This window comes from Gymnogyps californianus, chromosome 24 (genome assembly GCF_018139145.2).
Source record: "Gymnogyps californianus isolate 813 chromosome 24, ASM1813914v2, whole genome shotgun sequence".
In the NCBI taxonomy this organism is placed as follows: domain Eukaryota; kingdom Metazoa; phylum Chordata; class Aves; order Accipitriformes; family Cathartidae; genus Gymnogyps; species Gymnogyps californianus.
Genome location: NC_059494.1, coordinates 897,313 through 917,235, shown reverse-complemented (window position 1 = coordinate 917,235; position 19,923 = coordinate 897,313). Strand labels below are relative to the sequence as shown.

Genomic DNA, 19,923 nt, shown 5'->3' with positions numbered 1-19,923 from the left:
CCGGCCCTCGGGGCTGCCCCGAAGCCGCGGGAAGCAGAGGAGAGGCTGATGATGCGCACTGCGAGGAGGAGAAAAGCTCTTATCTCCTTTGATGCTAATGAGAGAAGATTGCAGCCGATTTATCTTGGAGGCCGGAGATGGCTGGAGGCTTGGGATGGAAGCCCTGGGTCTCCGGACTCCCTGCCCCGCTGCGGATGTCACCCCCCTGCCCTGGAGGGGTCTTGGGGGCTCTGCGGGAGGAAGGTCCCACCCTGCGTCTGGCCGGTTTCCACTCAAGACTCGCCCTCGTCTCCAAATACCTCAGTTCAGCGGCAATTCAGGAGTGTGGCTCGGAGCCTTTAGCCAAAGGGGTTGAAGGAGGAGATGTTTTCTCTAAAAACTGGATCATTTTTAGAACTCGCAGGGTGGCTTTCCACACACGAGCCAAATAATCTCAACCAGGCGGAAGCAGTGGGGAGGCCGGGGCAGCTGGAGGCATTTCGGCGGCTCCCGGAGCAACTCCCCGGTGAAGTTTCCCCGATACTTCTGGCTAAAGCCGACTGCAGCAAGTTCCGATCCTGACCACCTCCTTGCAGTCCAATAGCGCATAAAGGCCGTTTCCCCTCTCCCTCCCCAGAAGGGATAAAATCCATTAAAAAGGCATGAGACACACAACTGCTGTTTCAGAGCCATTTATTTGTCTTTCAAAAGTGCGTAATTCTGCAGTGACTGTTCCTCACCCCGGGCTGCCGGCAGACCACCGCACCGGCTCCCGGCACACATCCAGCACCAAAGCCCGCCACGGGCTGCTTTATTCCTACCGTGCTATAGAGTGCTGCAGCATTCGTTTTTATTAGTCATATCCTAATTTTAAGCGTTAATATTTTACTTACATTACAGAAATATAATTAATTTCTGGCTATTGTGCACACAGACATGAAGGATTGATTAGATCCTTTGTGGGAATTATAAAGAAAAAGCAGGTGGCGAGTAAGAGGCGAGCTCGGGGTTCACCTGGCCGTGCATCAGTCTCAAAACTTCCTAACAAAGCCAAAGAGCAAGTCCCAGGTTTCTGGCAGGGCATTTATGTCACGATAGGTAACTTCAAACATTCTCCTTCCCTCACGGGCTGTTCAGACCAGAAAACACCACACTGGATGTTATCAAATTCAACTCCTGCTTTTTAATTCAGTTTTTAAACGAGTTAAAAACACTTTAGATAAGAGCGCTGTATTAAAGACAGAAGAGCATCTTAACCAGGTAGAGTTTTATTGGAAGGCTTGTGAGAGTATCGATGTATTGTGCGTACGGATGCAAGCCGGCGCCCCGGGTGGGCAGTAAGTGGCAGGTCATAAATAAGAGGCTATTTCCTGTACCAGATCTGAATCTTCTTCTCCCGTTTGATTTTCTTCTGAAGCTGCAGGATTCCATACAGCAAAGCTTCAGCAGTAGGTGGGCAACCTGCGAGAGAGAAAAGGGAAGCCCGCGGGGCTGCTAGCTGCACTGAAACGTAGCCAGCAGAGCTGACAAGCCACGGGCTTTACCCCAAAGCAGGCTGTGATTTCCCTCGGGCTTTGTGCATGTCTCGGGCTGCAGGGTTCATAAAAGCAAGAGGGCTCCTTCAGTTTAAAGACACTAAAGCGATGGGGTGTTTTGAAAAGGTCTTTATAAAACGTAGAAACGCTCTGCCTTTAAGCAAGGTGGTATCGCACAGGAGAGGATGCGGTTGACTAAACTACAGCCCACAGTTTACGCAACAGTTACTGGTGAGTAACATCACCAGAAGAACTCCACTCGCTTACTGGAAACCCCAGGCAGGTCGCACTGAAGCACCTGCAACTTTAGCAACACAGTTTGAACCGGAAAGATCTTTAAAAACTACACCAAGCACCGTCCCGACGTACAAAGTTAACTTCACTCCCGTCCTGCTCCGAGTTAGCGCCGTGGCACGCAGAGCTGCCTTTCCTACCTGGCACGTAGATGTCCACCGGCACAATGCGGTCGCAGCCCCTCACCACGGAGTAGGAGTAGTGGTAGTAACCCCCGCCGTTGGCGCAGCTGCAAGAGACGGGCGGGTTTCAGCGCGTTGTTAAACGCGGCTCAGCAGCCCCCGGGGAAGACGAGCAGGAGGCAAAGGAGAAGGGGAACCTGGCATCGGCGTGCTGTGAGGCAGGGAGCCACCGCACAGATTTTACAGCAAGGGATGGAGTGGCTGCCAAGGTCTACGCCGTGCCCGTTCGGCCTCTTCACAAGCCCTGGCTGGAAGGCAGGGGCTACGCTCGCAGGCTGTTACATTTCCAGCTGAATCCAACCAAACCGAACCGTTTTCATTCCTCTTACAAAGCAGATGTTCAGAGGGTCCTTCCTCTCTACTGCAAAACCTTTTGTATTTTGCCACATCTGCACAGAGCGTTTCTAGAACTCCTTCTGTCCCCTCCAGGCCCCGGTGAAACGGCCGCCCGCAGCCCCAGCGGCCCCAGGAGACGAACAAGGTGTCGGTTCCACCGTGCCAGAGCTCCGCGGAGCTCAGATTTCGTGCTGCACAGCAGCAGCATTTTGAAAGCTTTCATCTAAACGCCAATTCTGAGATTCTGGACACATACAAGTCCCCGGACTCTGGCAGCTGCAAAAACCCCAGAATCTCTCACTGGGAAGACTCTGCAGTTCACAGTGACTTGACAGACATCATTCGCCTCACCCTAATCAAAGAGAGTCTTTATGTTTCATTTGTAACAAGGCCTCTTTATATAATTCAAGGGGTTGGAACTACAAATGAGAAATGGGTTCCCCTCCCTTCATCTCCCCACTCAAGCGGAGACACCAGATTTCTCCCACGGAGCAGAAGGCGATAAGGATGTCCCGGCACTTACCTCCCCATGGAGACCACGTAGCGAGGCTCCGGCATCTGGTCGTAGACCTGCAGAACACAGACGTTTCAGACCGCTTTCCACTCGCACCCAGCGCACGCAGCCGTGCGCGAGGCACCCGCCGCAGTCTGTACCTTTCGAAGAGCCGGAGCCATTTTGTTCGTCAGGGTGCCGGCCACAATCATGACATCAGCTTGCCGGGGACTAGCTCGAAACACCACCCCAAAGCGGTCCATGTCGTAGCGCGGAGCCGCCATGTGCATCATCTCCACGGCGCAGCACGCCAGGCCAAACGTCATCGGCCATAAGGAGCTCTGCAGCAGGAGAGACGCGGGTTGCAGGTAAGAACGCTGAAAGCAGGAGCCGAGACCCTGTGCGGGCGGCTCACAGAGCAGGAGTTGATCAGACAGAAAAGGAAACAGAACCAGGAAAGTTTCAAGGTCTGTTTGAGCATCGTAAATGAAAACAGTGTTTGCCATTACACAGGAGAGCAAAACCCAAACAGAACCAGAAAAGTTTCAAGGTCTGTTTGAGCATCATAAATGAAAACAGCGTTTGCCATTACACAGGAGAGCAAAACCCACAGCTCCAGGGAAGCAGACGCGTAGAGATCTGTGCGTTCGCAGCCTCAGAGATGCTGAATGCACCCAAAGCCGTAGACTCTCCCCTTTACACCTCACGCTGCTACAGCGGCCACCTCGGCAGCCCCGCACAAGGGCAGCGGCGACTGGAGAAGGCAAAACTCGGCTAAGCCAGAGCACACCGGGTCCAGGGCAGTGTCACTTGGGCAGCCTTCTCCACTGCACGGAGCAGCTGCTCATCACAAGAGCTACGTAAAACCAGAAAGCGCCTTTTGCTCGTTACTGAAGGACAGCTCTGTTCAGAGAGGCAGCCTGCGCTGCGTTGCACCACCCTTGAATTAAGCGTCGCTCTCCCGCTCTGACACAGCACCCCAAACGTCAACCTCTGGCCAAGAAGCTCGGCTATTTCCCTGTGGAGAATTTGGAACCTATTTTTATCCTGAGGAGGAGATGGCTCAAATCCATTTCCCACCAGCGCCTCAAAGCGTTTGATAACCACTTCTCCCCACCGAGCACGACAGTTTCAGCGACTCACCCTTCGCGCCCAGTTGATCAGGTCATCGAGTTTGGTGACGATATATTCGCCCTTGCTAGTGGGGACGTAGGATTTTTTCTGGACAACAGCTGAGCTCTTCTGCTGGACTTGGACAGAGCTGAAGACAAACGGCGCAGTAGTATCAGTCTCCAATTATTAAGCGTAACTGCAGAATACAATCGTTAGCCTCGAGGAGCTGTGATCCCATGAAGAACCTGTGGTACACTGCTTACGGACAACCTCACACCCTCTGCTACCGCTGGAGCCTGTGTTTATAACAGGGTTTTCCCCTCCCGCCGCTGTGGGGAGGTCTGTGGAGTCTGTTGCTCAGGCAGAGCCCCTCTGCTCGCTGCACCCAAATTACAGAGGGTGCCTGGCGGGCTCACCCCCAGGGCTCACGGACTGACAGCAGCCTGCCAGGCAATCCTGGCTTTTAAGAAGCGAAGCGAGGAAAAGATCGTCATGCGTGTGCAGACGGAGCTTACAGCAAACAGAAGGTTTCTTCCCCTGCACCGCCGGGGATCCCCCACCCGCGGGAGGAAGGGCACAGCGGAGGAGCCTGCCCCGACGCGCCAGCGTTACCTGTCAGCACGGTCAGCCACCGGCGTCTGATGGAGCAGCTGAGTGCGCGCAGATGTCACAGCACCGGGCCTGGGAAAAAGAAAAGCCATTGCCCCCCCGTGTGACACGGTCGCACAGCCCCCCCGCCATCCATGCCACCCCCCCCGGCCTCGGCCCCGCAGGAGCTCGCACCGCTGCTCTGCCCGCGGGGAGCAGAACGGCCCCAGAAACGGCGAGAGCAAGCCGGAGAAGAGAACCCCGCTGAACACCCAGCCCTCCCACCCGCCCCCCCGACACAGCTCACCCGCGGGGCTCCCTGCCGCGGGGGGAGCCGCTGCCAGCGGCGGGGCTCAGGGGTGCCACGGCCCCGGCTCCCCCCGCGCCAGCGCTCACACGCACGGACACCCAGCACCCTCCAGCCCCGGCCCTCACCGCCAGGCCAGCACGGCGCGCCGAGGGAGGCGAAGACCTGCAACGAGAGAGCACGGGAGAGCTCAGCTCCGGCCGGAGCCCGTTACCGGGAGAAAGGGAACGGCCCGAACCCGGGAGAGAGCTCAACGTGGGACCCCCGCCCCGGGGACGAGCCCTGCGCTGCCCCGGAGGGGACAGGGACACCCCACGGATCCCGTCCGCTCCCCGGGGCCCTCAGCCCCACGGACGAGAGTCACCCCCGAGGAGAGCTGCGCTCCCTGCCTCGCCCCGGAGCCCCCAGCCCGGCCCGGTCCCCTCCGCGGGGCCCCAGAGCCCTTAGGCGGGCCCCCGCAGCCCCCAGCGCGGCCCAGGCCCCCCTCAGGCCTCCCTCCCGGCTCGGTCCCTCCGCAGAGGGCCGAGGCCTCCACCCAGCCCCGGTCCCGGTCCCGGTCCCCCGGCCCCGCTCACAGCCCAGCGCCGCCATCTCGCCCGCAGCCCTTCAGGCAACCTCTGGGCGCGGTGCACCCGCTAAGCGGCCCGGCGCGGACCCGGTACGTCGCCTCAGTGCGCCGGCGGGGAACGCGGGGCGGCGCGGGGGGGGTTCCGCAGGCACCCGCCGGGCCTCCGCCAAAACGGGAGCGGGGAAGGCGGCGGGCGGGTCCCGGTGCCACGGGGCCCCGGAGGAAAAAGAATCGTCCGTCCCTGGGTGGGCTCGAACCACCAACCTTTCGGTTAACAGCCGAACGCGCTAACCGATTGCGCCACAGAGACCGCGCTGCCGCCGCCGCCGCCGCGCCCGCCGCTGTGGGCAACGGGACCGCGCCGGTGCTCGCCGCCACACGCCGCCGCCGTGTCCCGTGTGCCGTGTGCCGGCCCCCGCCGCCCCGCCCGGTGCTCGGTGCCCCCCCGCCGCCGGGCCCGGCCCCACCGCGGCGGGAGGGGTTCACGGGAGCGGGGGGGGGGGAAAGAAGCGCTCCCGTGCAGCCGAAATAGCTCAGTTGGGAGAGCGTTAGACTGAAGATCTAAAGGTCCCTGGTTCGATCCCGGGTTTCGGCAGCCTCTCCTTTTCCTGCCGGGCCCTGGGCTGCAAAGCGCCCCGTTAACCTCCCAAACCCGCCCGGGGCTTTCAGGTGTCGGTGAACGCATCGCACCCTCCCCAAACCCAGCTCCGAGCCGTTTTAATGGCCTAGAAACACAGAGAGGCAGGTACGGACGTGAGGGTGCATGGACGAAAACCGGGCAACCCTAACGAGGGGCTTGCTGTGGGCAGAGGCGATGCGTGCGAGTATCTGTTCTAAATAAAGCACAAGAACAGTAAGTTTGCTTGCTTGTACTCACCCCTGCATTTAATAACATGAAACTGTGATACTACAGTTTTATCCGACAGACAAAAATAATCTTCGCCCAGTGTAAAATTCAGGTTGAAGCGTCTGCCTGTGCGCACCAGAGACCACAGCTTAAAATCGGTGCTTGAATTAAATGCGCATATTTAAACAAAAGTAATGACAAGCCTTTGATGATTCGCTTCATCCAACTTTAATTGATTTAAGGCCACATAAGCCTCTACATCGCAAGACTGAATTTGGTCTCGAGGTATGAGTAGTACTGTAAGTAACCTTCAACATCTGGTTCAGAAGCTGAAAGTGGTTTTTAAAGATGTAAACATTTCAGAGTGCTTCAACGCAACGTGCGCTCTTAGCCATCCTCGGGGAGAACGCAGTTGGATTTTTGAAATGAGAACTTGTCCACGCCGAATCACAGTAAGACAGTATCAGGCGGAAGGTATGAAAAGGAAGGACTGAGATAAAGGCAGGGCGATCGGGGAGCTCTGCTGCTGTGCAGTGGTCTGAAGAAGAACCTTAACAGTATTTAACAGGAATTTTAATGGAGAAGCGTACACATGATTACGTTTTAAAGGAGGGAGAACCCGAGGATACGCTGACCCCTGAATCGCCACAAACAGCAGCCGGGCTCACGGGCTGGAAGCTTCTGCATTCTGGAACAACTCCACGTGACCCAAGACGTCTCCGTTGGGAAGGGCCACTCACAGCTCCCGAGGTAAACTCTATCAGCTCGTCACTGAGTTTTTATACCGTCACAGAAAATGCATTATCCCTTCTCACAGGTTTTAATGAAAAATAAAGGATAGTCCAGTTAAATACCTGTTATATTCCTATAATTTAGGTACTTGTGAATGTCCCTTCGATAACGTGAACAAGGATTCCAAATGCATATTGAAACTCATTAGAGAGTACAGAGTAATTAAAAGTGTAATTAAAATATATTCAGATAATTACTGTAGCCAGAATACACATCTGTATCCCAATTTACATTTAAACTTCTTCCTTAATTTCAAATCATCTTGGTTTCTATTGGACAAGCAAGTAGATCACATTGTCATTATAATATAGAAAAATAGTGATCATTGGGTTTTTATCATTAAACAGTTCTCAATAACACTGCAAGTCTGTCAAAGGCAATTTGCAATATGCTACAGCTTTAGCAAAAGCTGGCGGAGGGAACAGCACATGATTAAATCTGATACTTAAATCAGATAGAAAAAGACAATTAAAAGTGTTTCTAAAATTATGGCCTCAAAAAAACCAATAAAACAGCATTCAAAACTGTTTCACTTTTAAATGGAAAAGCAAACGGGTTTTGGTTTTTAAGCAAACATTGGATTCCTTTTCCACTGAATTTTACAGTTGTCCTATCAACAAAAACAAAGCCTTTGTTATTCAGATGGCAGCACTAGGTACCAATTTTATTTCCCACACTTTGAGAGACATGTAAAGCAAGAATAGGCAACCCGCCGGAAACATTTTCAGACAGGAAACCTGCGTACGTTCAGTAGCAGTACAGGCATCAGGCAATACGGGGCTACATAATTTACATGTTTTTGCGGACAACAGCCCTTCCTTTGTCAGACATTTGGCCAAAACAATTCATACAGAACTTAGCGTTATATCAAGAAGCTCTGCAAAACACTCGCAGTCTTTGCAAGTTCCACGTTAAGAGCACCGAACGGTGAGGACTGAGGCGGCCGCACACCGCAGCGTTCCTACGCGGTTTGCGTCGTCTCGCAGGCAGTTCGACACGGCAAGACCAAGGGAAGCAGTCTGCAGCTCCAGCACGCAGAATCGAGAGCGAGGACTCAAGATACAACTGTATCTGACAGTAGTACAGCATTATAGTGACTACAGCTTTTGAAGATATACACACGAATTTTAAAAAGTAAGAATTACACTTTTTGTACAAATAACCACTTCATTATATACACTCAGTGCCAGTATAACTTGGGAAAGTTTGTACCACTGTTCAGACGCTGTCTGCAGACGCTAGTTTGGTCTTCCACTTTTTTCTTTCTAGAATTTCTTCATCGAATATTTCTCTCTCTCTGAAAAGAAATACATTGAAGTTCTGTAGTAAAAATAATCTTAACATATTAAACAGTTTGCAGAGTGTTACAGTAACTCAGCAAGAACGTTTCCCATGTTTAATCATTTTGTTACTCAGACAATGAGAAAGCTTGCCTTACAGAAGGGAGGATACTGAACTCTCTTGCCCTTATACTCACTTTTCCGTATAAACGGTAAACTAGTAAGAAAAACTCAGAGAATATTAAAAATAAAAAGATACCTTTTGCTCACAGATGGTCCTTTTATGTACTTCTCTTCTGCCTTCTTATAATCTATGTCATCCACAGCAGAAATCGCATAAATGATGGCCTATAAAAGTATTTAGTTCATTTATACTCGTGAAACAAAAGCTAAATTACAACCAGTGATTTCAAACTGCCTCAGTAGATGAGCACATTTTTAGAATAAGGTTCCTCAGTCACTTAGGAAACCTGGATGAAACTGCTCGTTGTGTACCTGAAGTTCTCAAATAAATAATACAAAGTTGTCCTTTATCATTCCCAGGAGAGTATTTTTATAACCAGATTAAGATATTCTTCATAGTAATTTTGTTTCTACAGAAGTTACTAGTGTTCTCCCAGGAAAGTTCCTAGGAAGAGCAATAAGTATCTAAAAGTATAACTGTAAAAAACAAACAACCCACCCCCCCCCAGACACACAAAAACCCCAAGAAAACCCAGAGATAACTTGCCAAATTAAAAAAAAAACCCAAACAAAGCTTTGAAGAGTTTCCGAAGTAATCAAAATACACCAGAAAGCAATCATTCTGCCTTTAAAAACATCCTACTACCTAAAGCTTCCCCATTCTGTGCTAATGGCTTAAAAATCAGCATTTGGAATTACACTGGTTCACATCTCGCCCATAACCCTGCCAGCCTACTAATACCAACATCTGCAGCACCCGCAGGAAGCACGCAGGGATTAATACTGGGGCTTTACTTACTTATTTTCTCCAACATGTAATGTAAACATATTTGTTCTCCGATTACCAGCCCACGAACGTGGCTTAAGAGCCTCCTGCACCGATTTTAATATTCTTTGCCCAAGATACACACAGAAACCAAGCACAGTTTCACGCCCCTTGAGCTGAAGGGACCGTGACCCAAGTTGTAGGCAGGCGTGACTATACCTGCCCGGCTCAAGCACCACCCAGCTCCCGGGGAACACTAAGTCATTAAACTCGAATCACATAACGCTGGCGTTATTGACTTACTTTTACATTTACTTTTCTCAGTGTTTCATGTTTACTTACTTCAGGCAAAAGGACATCCGAAATAAATTTTATTCCATCTCCACTTATTTTATGCAGATTTTTAGCATCTATTTCACGATATACTTCCTTCAAGTAGTTCACTACAAGGTCTAATTGTTCTTCATCCTCTAAATAAGTTTCAACGCAGGTCACGTACTGACTTGAATTCAGGAATTCCTTCAGCCACCGGGATTGTTTTCTGCTTTTCAAAATAGCCAACAGATGCTCTTCGGCCCCCTTAGTCTTCACTATAAACTCCACTATCTTTTTATTCGCTTTATCTCTAGCGGCTCTTGTTCTGTCAGGAAGAAGTTTCTTGGAGGGCTTCTGAGGTGACGTTTCTGATGAAGACTCTTCAACATCTTCCTCTGCCGCGTTTGGAAAGCTCATTTGGACTAAACCTTGATAACCTTCCTTTCTAACTGGGTAGCCTGACAGAAAAGCCACAATCATTCATACTTAAATACACAAAACAAGGGGCTTTCTCACATACACACTTACATATACAAACATAAAATAAGGGACCTTCTTGATAAGAGAGAAGTTTTTCTTCCTCCCCTGCCAAAGAGGGTAAAAACACAACAACAAAATCTTAATTTTGACTTAAAAGAAAAAAAAAATATTAGGGAGTTGAAACTCTGACAGGAGCTCTGAAATGAACACTCTACAATGTGAAGTAACCAGTTACCTGATTGTCTTTAACAATCAATATTTATTTAACTTTTGTTGTGGGACCGAAAAACCTTAGAGTGCAGTAACGGTGTGCAGTAATTTCAATGGTACCCCCTCACTGGGTCTGATGCCTAACTCAACACACGTGTGTGAACATTAGAGCTAACCTTACCTACTGAGAGAAGAATACAAAAGATAATGAATTCACTTACTGATATCAGCAGCAAAATATTCCAAGAAGGATCCCGTAAAAGAATGACAACCTAAAAAGGCCAGAACATGGTTATTTATCCGTTCAATTAAGCCTATGAAACAAAGCTGATCGTTTTGGTGTTATCTTTTTTCTGATGTATATCAGAACAGATGACATCATCCGACTCATCTGCTTACCTACTCTAATTCGATAGTCAGAAATCAATCGAATACACCACTCAATTTCTTGGCGATAATCTTCTTTGGCTCGTTCCTACAAAACAAGAGCCATTTACAGTCCTAAAAAGAGTAGCCTATTGAAGCTTTTAGGTCTACGACACTAACCAGGTAACAGAAACAGCTAACGATAACGAATCAAAGTTTACTTGCAGTTTTCTGCACTCCTGAAATTCAACTTCTGCCATCACGTTGTCACGCAGCGTGAGAGCGGCTTTGTTGTATGTAGAAAACCCACAAGTGAAAACACCACAGTGAGAGCCCCCAGCAACTGCCTGCCTTCCCCATACACAGGTATTCTGAGCAGCAGCCTCACTGAGATGGAAAAAGCTCCTGGGGGATCCCCTTCCCCTATTTTTCTCCATCTTGTGGAGCACGAATTATGTTTAATTACTTTGTTGCATAGTGAGAGAGAACAGAGAACCCTGAACACACCCAGACCAGCCAGCTGCACCACACTCCTCCCGCAGGGTCAGTTATACCCGGTGTATATAACTTTATTTTCCAACACATGTATATGCTTGCAGTTACATGTTACTGGTAGTACTTACTATGAGGTCCTGCTTTTCTTCACAATCAAAGTGCTTCAGATTCTTAAGAGATATTGAGAAACTTGAAGAAACAAAGAAACACAGTTAGGGAAAAGAGGCAGTTGAGCTGCACCTCTATTTATTTACTGCAATTCTACACCTCCCTGAAAATTAGGTTTCATAAGGAACTCCGGAACGCAGGTTTTACTAGTTTTGGTTTTCATAATATAACTATGGAACCTTTTAACAAATGAGAAGTACCTGGCTTTAAAACAAAACTAAAAGCAGGCCTGTGTTTCCGGAAAGTTTGGGCACCACATGTAAAAAACACTAGCAGGGTCCCCAGCCCTTTTTTTATTGCTCACACAAGCGTCAGCCGTTTGCATGAATGCCGGCCTGTCTCAACCGGCAGCACGATAAAGCACGTAGCCCACACCTGCGAATCCTCACCTTGCTCGGTCCCTCCCTCCGAGACCAACCTTAGTTTTAACTGGCAGTGTCATTGCCCTGTACCAGGAAGAGAGTACAGGACGCTGACTAAAAGAAACTGAAAGTTCAGAACGCGATCAGAATCCACAACATTTACCCTTTTTTCTTGTTATTTGTATTCCCTTCTATTAACAGCACACACGCCTTCCTGTGTTTCCACTTCACATATTTTACCTGTCGAAAGGATAAAGTCTCATTAGCCTCCTAAAATCCTAATACCCTTACAAAGCAGGAACATTTTCCATCGATGTTACACAGTACACCCCATACTTAAAGGGAGTTACATAAATATGAAAAACTAAGTTTAAAGTGGCAAGAATAGCAAGTTACCCCAATGGAGCATTTCTGGTAGTGCACAAGGACCCATCCTCTTTCTTTTGTTAGTGGGGTACAACAACCCTACTTCGTGATACAAGACATAAAGGCTCAGTAGTAATCCTCTGCTCCAATATAAACATATGCGAATCCATCACATTTATTTTTTATGTGCTTTTGTCATACGCAAATTTACTTCTATTATCTTTGGAATGCTTCTACTGGAAGATCTTTAACATTTCCAGCTCTACGCAAGTCAAGAAGGACAAAAGACACTCAAGAACTTGGTAAGCTGCTCCTTATCAGACCCCTTGCAATATCACTCTAAGAAGGCAGCGAGCTGTTCTTACCACTGCTGGCCAATAAGGATACCTTCGCAATTTGCACCAGACCAAAATCCCTTCTTCAATTGATTGTGGTTCTATGATGAAAAATAAAGTAATTTTTCTTTAAAAAAAACGAGACAAGACAGTTAGCTCGCCCTTTCTTATCAGCCTCCTTTCAGGAGTTTCGCTTCAATGCTTTTACAGGTTTCGACTAAGGTGACAGGGCACCCCCCCACCCCGCCCTCCCAAACGCAGCCCAGGTAGTTCTGAATACAGGGACTCAGGAATTTCAATCCTAGGCCCTTGCCCAGTTTCACAATGATTTGCGTTTCATTCTGTTTCAAAAAGCCTTTCTGGGGCATCCAAGGAATGCATTTTATTCCAAGCTTGAACAAAGCTGGATTCACTTTCTAGAAAGGCTCGTCAGCAAACTGGAAGCACACGTACCCTAAAAGAGCACACCAATTTGGGTGAAGAAGTCTCATATAGGTACACTGATGCCTCACCTTGATGTGATAAAATACTAGGAAGTTCTTCATCCTCCTCCTCTTCATCTACCAGAGCTGAGAGGCGAGAGAGACTCTCTGAGGAAACTATCTTTGAAGACAGGTCAGACGATTCCAGTCCTGCCAACAGCAGCAAGCACCAGTGTTCATAAGCGTGGAATAGCGATTAAAGAAGCACGAGCTTCAGACCAGGCGAAACACACAACTCGGGAAGTGACCCCACAGCAGCGTGAGGCACCGTAACACAAGGGTCTGCCACGCCACGCACACTCTCTGCCTAGGTAAAGGCCTAATAATCTGAATAAAAGATGAAAAAGGGAAAGGAACAAGAACAGGCTGGTTTCAGGACTCTGTGCCAGCCCGTTCCTTTACATAACATCATTTCCTCTCGACACTGACCTGCACACTTACTAGATAGCAGTAAAGAAAAAAAACCAACCTACACGTGAAGTTAGCAAGTCATCTAGTAACGAGTGAGAATTACTGCTAAGTATGGTTTTTCAATGCAAAACCCTAAACAACTCCAGACAACCTACACGTCACACTAGTTTTCAGCCAGTATTAAAGCGACTGCATTTTGTGCTTCTCCAAAACTTAAACCAAAATTAAGATCAGCAATTTAAGAATCTCATTCACAAAAGCAACGCAACATTCCAAGATGAGTAACAGTGCTCGACAATCAAACGGGATGAAGTTTTCCATTCCCCAAGCGATATGCCCACCTTCATCTTCCTCAAAGTCAGGCAGCTGAAACTGCTTTACTGTATTCATAACCACATGTGAAGTATTCCTATTTTCCTCCTCTTTACACTGAGAGGGGAAGCTATCAGAAAGCGTCCCATGGTTAGAAGGCCCAGATGAAGATTCGGGGCGATTCCTGCTTTTCCTTTTTCTGTGCGGGGACACAGTTGCACCGATCTCTTGTTCTCCATTAACCCGTTTCAAACTCACTGGCTTTTTTCTTCCATCCAATTGCTTTGCCAGACTTTCGCTCTCACTACTGATGCTTTTTTCCAAGCCATCCGAGGCACTTTTACAAGAGGAATCTAGTAACGTCCTTCTAGGTCGACTTCTGGTGTTTGCCCTCCTGACAGGTACCACTGTGTCAGACTTGCAGGGGACAGACAGGGGCGACCCTTCCTCAGCAAGGGGCTGTGCTTGATCCTTGGGGAAATCGTTCCTACGCGACACAGGTGATCCTGCACCTCTTGATCTTTTTCTTCCTTGCTTACTTTTTTCCTCCTTGGGCTTAAGGGAGACTTTATTTCCTGTTTTGGACTTTGTCAGCAATCCGGGCTTGATTTTTTTCTGTCTTGGTGACGATTTTGATTCTGGTGTTTTGCAATTTTGACTATCTGAGTTTGATGTATTATACAAGTCCCCAGTACCACATTTGGAAGGGTTAGTTCCACTTTCATGCGCTTTAGCGCTCTCCTCCAAAATGAAAGAACCTTTCTGGTTTTGTTTTTTTGTATCAGCCTTCAGGCTGGGGTTACTTTTTTGTTCTCTTTTCTTCTTGGAAGTCTCAGGCTCCAGTTTTTCTTTAGAGCGACAGAGCGATCGACATCTACGTAAGGGGGTAGATGAGATAGATCCCGCACTGTTCTCCTGGGACAACTGAGTATTTGGTCCTTCTTCTGAAGGTGGTACTTGTCTGGCTGAGCCATTTTGATTCAAAATATCCAGGGCAATTTTAAGAGAACGGCGATATTTCAGTTCTTCCACAGCCTCACTCGAATTATTCCTTTGATCTGATGAAGAAGAATATGCAATAACCTTTATATGTATATAACAAGTTTTATTTATATTATATCTTTTGTTTAAGATGCAACACAACACTTAAATCATCTGTGATTCTTGAGGCAAAGTATATAGAGACACACAAAGCGCAAGCTTCCAACACCTTATTTTGATGGAAGTACACACAAGTTTCTTCACCATTCCTTCCAACACACTACACGAGCGAAGAGCAAAAGTAGCTGTGATAACGTTTAGTCTATTTTCAAACTTTATGGATGGAATGGAAAGAGGGGAAAAGAAATGAAAAAAAAACCTCAATAAATACATAAGTGAAATATCTAATTACTGTCCACCAGGTTGAGTTTTTGTGTATATTTTACATTCAGAACATATACAAGGCAGCAAATGTTTTGACATCTCCTCACCTAAGTTAGAGGCGATGTTTTCTATACATTCTTCCTTCAGTGGTACAGCATCCGCACAGTTCACACTAATCCTGAAAATACAACAAAGCTGACTGAAAATGTCACAGCATTAAACACTACTAACAGCATGACGCTGCTTTCATCTGGCAATAAACTTGCAATATTTTTTTCCCCCAAACCCATACTTGTTAGCAGAAGTTAAGGAAAAAAAAAAAACACATGAAGAATGCCTGAGGTAACAGTCAGCCTGTTGTTTGTGGATGTTCCATGAGACAACTATATGGCCAGCTCTAAAAAGGCAACGGGTTTGGGGTTAGCCATCTAATCCTTCTGTACATCAATGATCTCATTTCACAGGTATCTTCAGATAAAGGGATTACTTCTTCTTTTTAATGTCTAAGAGTGGAAACATATGACAGTAACAAGGATACTTAACTGTTCTTTCAAGCCAAGTATTTCAACTTTAAAAGAAGTCTCCTTCGCGTTAGTAACAGATGTTTTCCCAGCAACTCCAGTTTTGCACAAAACCTACATCAAAGAGAAAGACACACATTTAAAATCCTTGACCAAGTCTGTTAGACTATGGGACAGATCTGACATCAAAACATTCTTAGTATGAACAGCGCAGAACGGACTGATATTGCATGGCATCTGGTTGCAGTATTAGGATCTCTACAGAACAGCTCTTTTTTAAACTATATACGTGTTTACTTAGAGCTCTTACTTATTACTCCGTTTCATTAATTTCTAAATTATATCCACAAATTTTTCCTCATTTGTACATCTGCTTTACCTTTGCTGGCCATAAACGCTTCTTCCACGTGCAAAGAACATACTCTTGATCTGTCATGACTGTGTTTCACAAAGAAAAGGATAATTCCAGCGTACTCTGAAGAAAAAGGGAATAAAGGAGTTACCCAACACTTGGTCCATTTTTGTCGTCTTCTTTTTTAAAGAGATATAGGACTTAAATAGAACACATATTACTACAATTATGTATCATTTTACCTTTGAGATCACTGGACTGATATTACTTTGCATGCATTCTCCACAATTAACTTCTAATAGTGTATCTTTCTATAGCTGTGCAACATAAGAAGGTCTTACTGAATGCATAAGCGTCAAAAATACTGTCACACATAAATAAAAAAATGCTGCTGCGGGCCTGCACGTTCTGCAGCTCCCTACTACCAAAGCCTGATAATGGAGGCCACTTGTCACACCCTAGAAATTACGCCATGCCGTGCCAATTTTTATACGTAGTCCATAAATATAATCTGAGTGAACCAACTACCGAAAATCTTCCGGTACTTACAAAGCCGAAGACTGAAGTTTCCGCGGCACGCTGGAACGCGGTCCTGCCACCGAAAGACAGTAAGAAGCAGACGTTACCGCTGCCCTGAAGCGCCAGGCCCGGCGGGCTCGGGGCAGGGACACGAAGCCTGTCACTGCCGCCCGGTTTAAGGGAACTACGAGGCTCCAACAGCTCCACCTCAGCCGGCTCCCCCCCCCCCCCCCCCCCCCCCCCCCCCCCCCCCCCCCGCCCCGGCTTCCACCGCTGCTTCCCGCCGCCCAGCGCCGGGGTCAGCTAATGGCGGCGTGGGCCGCCCCACGCGCGAGGGAAGGGCCGGGACCTGTGGGGAAGCGGGCCCGGTGCCCCCAGCCAGCGGGACTCCCGTCGCGCTGAGGGGGACGGGCCGCCCTTCCTCGCTTCCCTCCCCAGTCCCCACCGTGAGGGACCGGGCCACCCTCTCCCCGGTGCCGGTGCCAGGATCCGGGCCGCCCTCCCCTCAGGGCCCCGGGGGCGGGCGGTTACCGTGCGCGAGCCCGACGCGGACAGCACCGCCCCGCCGCCTCCCTCCATATCAGGCCGCCCGCCCCGCCCGCGTCTGCGCATGCGCCGCCCTCCCCCCGGCAACGCGACAGCCAATCAGCGAACCCCGCTCGCGGGCGGGACACCTCCTTCCCGCCGCCAAAACACACAAGCTCCAGCCAATCAGAGCGTCCGCTCCTACGATTGCTCCGCCCCTCTACTTCTCCTTCTGCCGGAGGAGATAGACGCTGCGGAGTGTTCTTGCCGCTGGCGTCACTTCCCCCTCCCGCCGAGGCGGTGACGTCAAGGGCGCGGGGTGTGTGCGCTTCCCCTGCGTGTCCCGGGCGACACGGGCTGCGGGCGCCATGGCAACGGGGCCGTGGTGGTGACGTAGTCGCGTCGGAGAGCTGCACCGTGACATCAGGGTGCGGCAGCTGAGCCCCCCCCGCCCCGCCCTGAGAGGCTCCGACCGCCCCGGCAGGCGCTGGGAGGCCCCGCGGCCTGGTAGGCCCCGACCGGCCCTGGGCCTCGCTGAGCCGCTGAGGCTGGACGCGGTTCTCTTTACCGCCTCTCCGGCTGGGAGCTGCCCGCCTGCCGGGAGGCCACCCCGGTGCAACCCCCTGCTCCCCCTCGGTGCCCTCCGTGCACCGGGTGCGGCCCTCGGGGCAGAGGCCCCGCAGCCCCCACGCTCATCCCAGCGCTTCCGCCTACGGGCTACTCAAAGGTGCTTTTTCTAATTCAGCATTATGAGGGATTTGTGTTTTTGTAGGTTAAATTACTTCGCAGGCCCAAGCGTCCTTGCGTAACACAGGCCCTGCTCCAAAAGTCTGGGGCGTATTTACACCAAGAGACAAAAGGCAAAGCGGGCGGGAGATCTGTGCCACTCCTGTAGCGCTCAGGCAACGGAAAGCACCGCGGGTAGATAGATAGAGCGAGCGTTTAGTTGTCCAGAACCTGAAAACGAATTGTCGTATGAAAATGGGTTAAAAACAATCAGAAAAAAATTACCTTCAGCAAGCTGCTGTTTGGCCCCGTCAATTTTTAGCCCTTGTATTTTGAGAGTAACAGTGAAAATGGAGCCCACGCTCTGAGGTTTGATACTTTATTAGCTGTCTATACTTCTTTATAAATACCTGCAATATCGGAAATGTCACCACTATACTGAAGTAGTAAGTTATTAAAACACATTCTGAAAACAGTGTACAGACCAAAATGGCATCTCCTATTAGCTTTACTCCCAGGAGTACACGTTTTTTTCTACCTTTAAGTACTGATACTTGTGGAATAATACTTTGTTGACGTAACGTAAGAGGCAAACTACTTTTTTTGCTTACAGTTTTCCCTCGAGTGTCTTCCATCGCTGAAGACACTTTGTTACTCGCTATTACCTAACTGATACCTTATTTCCCATTACTCTGCGGGACCAGGAGTGGTCTGGGGGCAGGGCAATGTTACTCAGGGTTTCCCAGCATCGGTCCCTGCTTCACAGGCTCCGGGTGTGCTGAGCACTCTGGCCTAGTCCTGCGAGGTGTTTAAATAAGTATTTCATGTCAAAGGATACAAAATAGTCTTTTAAGACCCGGATTAGTAAACGACGTGGTTAAAGTTGGAGTTCTGGCCCCACTGGAGTAAATGGGGACACATCACGGAGTTTGAAGGACAGAGAGTGTCACCCTAAGCATAGGATAAAGACCGGAGTTCAGCACACTGCACGGTTCAGCCCCCTCTATTAAAAAAAGAGGAGAGAAAACAACTGTCCCTCCTGCAAAACGCAAAGAAAAAGAAATAATTTTCCCCGTGCCGAAGCATTCTCCCGTGTTATCAGCGTTTGCTTTCTCCAAAGAGAAATCTTGCTGTGCATCTGCTTCCCCGTTGAAGGTATGACCGTTAGTTAAAAAAAAACAACAAAAAAAAGCCCCTTTCTGGTTGAGACCTAATACTTTTCCAATTAAAAAACCCTCTTGAACATCCCATCTCTCCTCTGTATTTGGCTTTACAAGCACCCTAAACATAAATGAGCTTCACACGGTGTGGCTCAGCCCTTACACGTAGTCTTTATGATTTCTGCTTGTGCTGTAAATAAATACGAAAGTCGTGGTGTTAGGTTTGCCTTCCTGCCGCTCTGAGTACAGCTCTGACCTGACCCACCCGCTGCGCCGAGCCGGCTGGCTGTCACGGCGGCTTTCAGCTTCAGCAAAATTTCCATTTCTGTTTGCTGCCCCTCCCTTATCAGCTACCGGGCCGTATGTCCCCGTCCTGGAAAAAATGAACCTCGCGTACAAATTTCCTTCTTCCCCAGCTGAGGTTTTTTGCCCGAACACACCGTGAGGTGTGTACGGCCCAAACCGCGAGGGGTGCAGGTCACGGTCACTGCCTCGGGTTGGCAGACCTCGCGCTGGATCGCACCAGCCGAGACGGCGGAGCAGCCGCCCGGCTTTCTGTAATCCCCCACGTGTAATATGGCTTTTCCTGTCTGATTACTCGTTCGGTATTAAAATCTGCAAATGCTTGTCCTGCGGCTTGGTAAATAACTGCCTAAAAAATTTCTTTTCAAGAAGTTTGTCAACTGATTTCATTAGTCTTAAAAAAAAGCAAAATCTGTATAAACTTATTGTCCTCACTCAGGAAACAACAGCACCGTTACATGTTACAAAGTCGTACAACGCGCCGTAGAAAGAGTTGCATTGTTCTTCGTTAAAACTCGTCGTGTAAATCGTAACCTGGAATGCCAACGCAGAGGCCAGACGAGCCAGCATTCCCGGTTCGTGACAATCCTACCACCATCACGTATCCACAGCAAGACTGAACGGGGGAACAAATGAAACTGGAGTGGAACAAAAGCACAAATCAAGCAGAGGTCGTCTACCATCTAGAGATAATAAAGGAACCACTGGCAAACACTTTGTCTCTGGATAGGGTCAAACGGCTGGGTTCAGATGCTCCTACAAACCTTGTCTAACACAGCGGTAAACCTACAGCTGGGCCTTGTAACAGCGACTGCAGATGTGGCGTCGATGGTCAGCGATAATCCAGACGCACCCTTTCCCCGAAGCAAATAAACCCTTAAGAACTA

General features: G+C 49.0%; 2 protein-coding genes and 2 non-coding genes across 4 annotated transcripts; 1 reads left to right on the top strand and 3 right to left on the bottom strand.

Annotated features, from left to right (window-relative positions):
* Positions 1–1,231: 1,231 nt before the first annotated feature.
* On the bottom strand, positions 1,232–5,423 carry NDUFS7 (NADH:ubiquinone oxidoreductase core subunit S7). The gene is made up of 8 exons (XM_050910596.1): positions 5,403–5,423; positions 4,956–4,992; positions 4,545–4,613; positions 3,963–4,080; positions 2,981–3,160; positions 2,850–2,896; positions 1,949–2,037; positions 1,232–1,440 (listed from the first exon to the last, which is right to left on the bottom strand). The coding sequence occupies exons 1-8, from the start codon at positions 5,416–5,418 to the stop codon at positions 1,343–1,345; spliced, it is 654 nt and encodes a 217-aa protein (XP_050766553.1). The 5' UTR covers positions 5,419–5,423; the 3' UTR covers positions 1,232–1,342.
* Positions 5,424–5,631: 208 nt separating this feature from the next.
* On the bottom strand, positions 5,632–5,705 carry TRNAN-GUU (transfer RNA asparagine (anticodon GUU)). The gene has a single exon. It is a non-coding gene; the product is annotated as a tRNA-Asn (tRNA).
* A 212-nt stretch (positions 5,706–5,917) lies between these two features.
* Positions 5,918–5,990, top strand: TRNAF-GAA (transfer RNA phenylalanine (anticodon GAA)). The gene has a single exon. It is a non-coding gene; the product is annotated as a tRNA-Phe (tRNA).
* Positions 5,991–6,461: 471 nt separating this feature from the next.
* Positions 6,462–16,461, bottom strand: PWWP3A (PWWP domain containing 3A, DNA repair factor). Its single transcript, XM_050910583.1, has 14 exons — positions 16,353–16,461; positions 15,831–15,926; positions 15,474–15,565; positions 15,038–15,108; positions 13,595–14,623; positions 12,873–12,992; positions 12,391–12,461; positions 11,823–11,899; positions 11,258–11,318; positions 10,668–10,743; positions 10,490–10,540; positions 9,606–10,036; positions 8,574–8,662; positions 6,462–8,331 (listed from the first exon to the last, which is right to left on the bottom strand). Exons 2-14 carry the CDS (start codon positions 15,885–15,887, stop codon positions 8,253–8,255), a joined length of 2,304 nt encoding a protein of 767 aa, XP_050766540.1. The 5' UTR covers positions 15,888–15,926; positions 16,353–16,461; the 3' UTR covers positions 6,462–8,252.
* Positions 16,462–19,923: the final 3,462 nt, after the last annotated feature.

What these genes read in the sequence shown, in the direction of transcription:
- NDUFS7 (XM_050910596.1), bottom strand. An exon ending in TGATCAACTGGGCGCGAAGG is followed by an intron (nt 3,161 to 3,962) that starts GTGAGTCGCTGA and finishes CTCCTGCTGCAG; the next exon opens with AGCTCCTTATGGCCGATGAC. An exon ending in GGTGGACATCTACGTGCCAG is followed by an intron (nt 1,441 to 1,948) that starts GTAGGAAAGGCA and finishes TCTCTCTCGCAG; the next exon opens with GTTGCCCACCTACTGCTGAA.
- PWWP3A (XM_050910583.1), bottom strand. Translation starts at nt 15,887, where the DNA reads ATGACAGATCAAGAGTATGTTCTTTGCACGTGGAAGAAGCGTTTATGG. An exon ending in TGACTTTGAGGAAGATGAAG is followed by an intron (nt 12,993 to 13,594) that starts GTGGGCATATCG and finishes TGCTGTTGGCAG; the next exon opens with GACTGGAATCGTCTGACCTG. An exon ending in AAGAAAAGCAGGACCTCATA is followed by an intron (nt 10,744 to 11,257) that starts GTAAGTACTACC and finishes CTTGTTTTGTAG; the next exon opens with GAACGAGCCAAAGAAGATTA.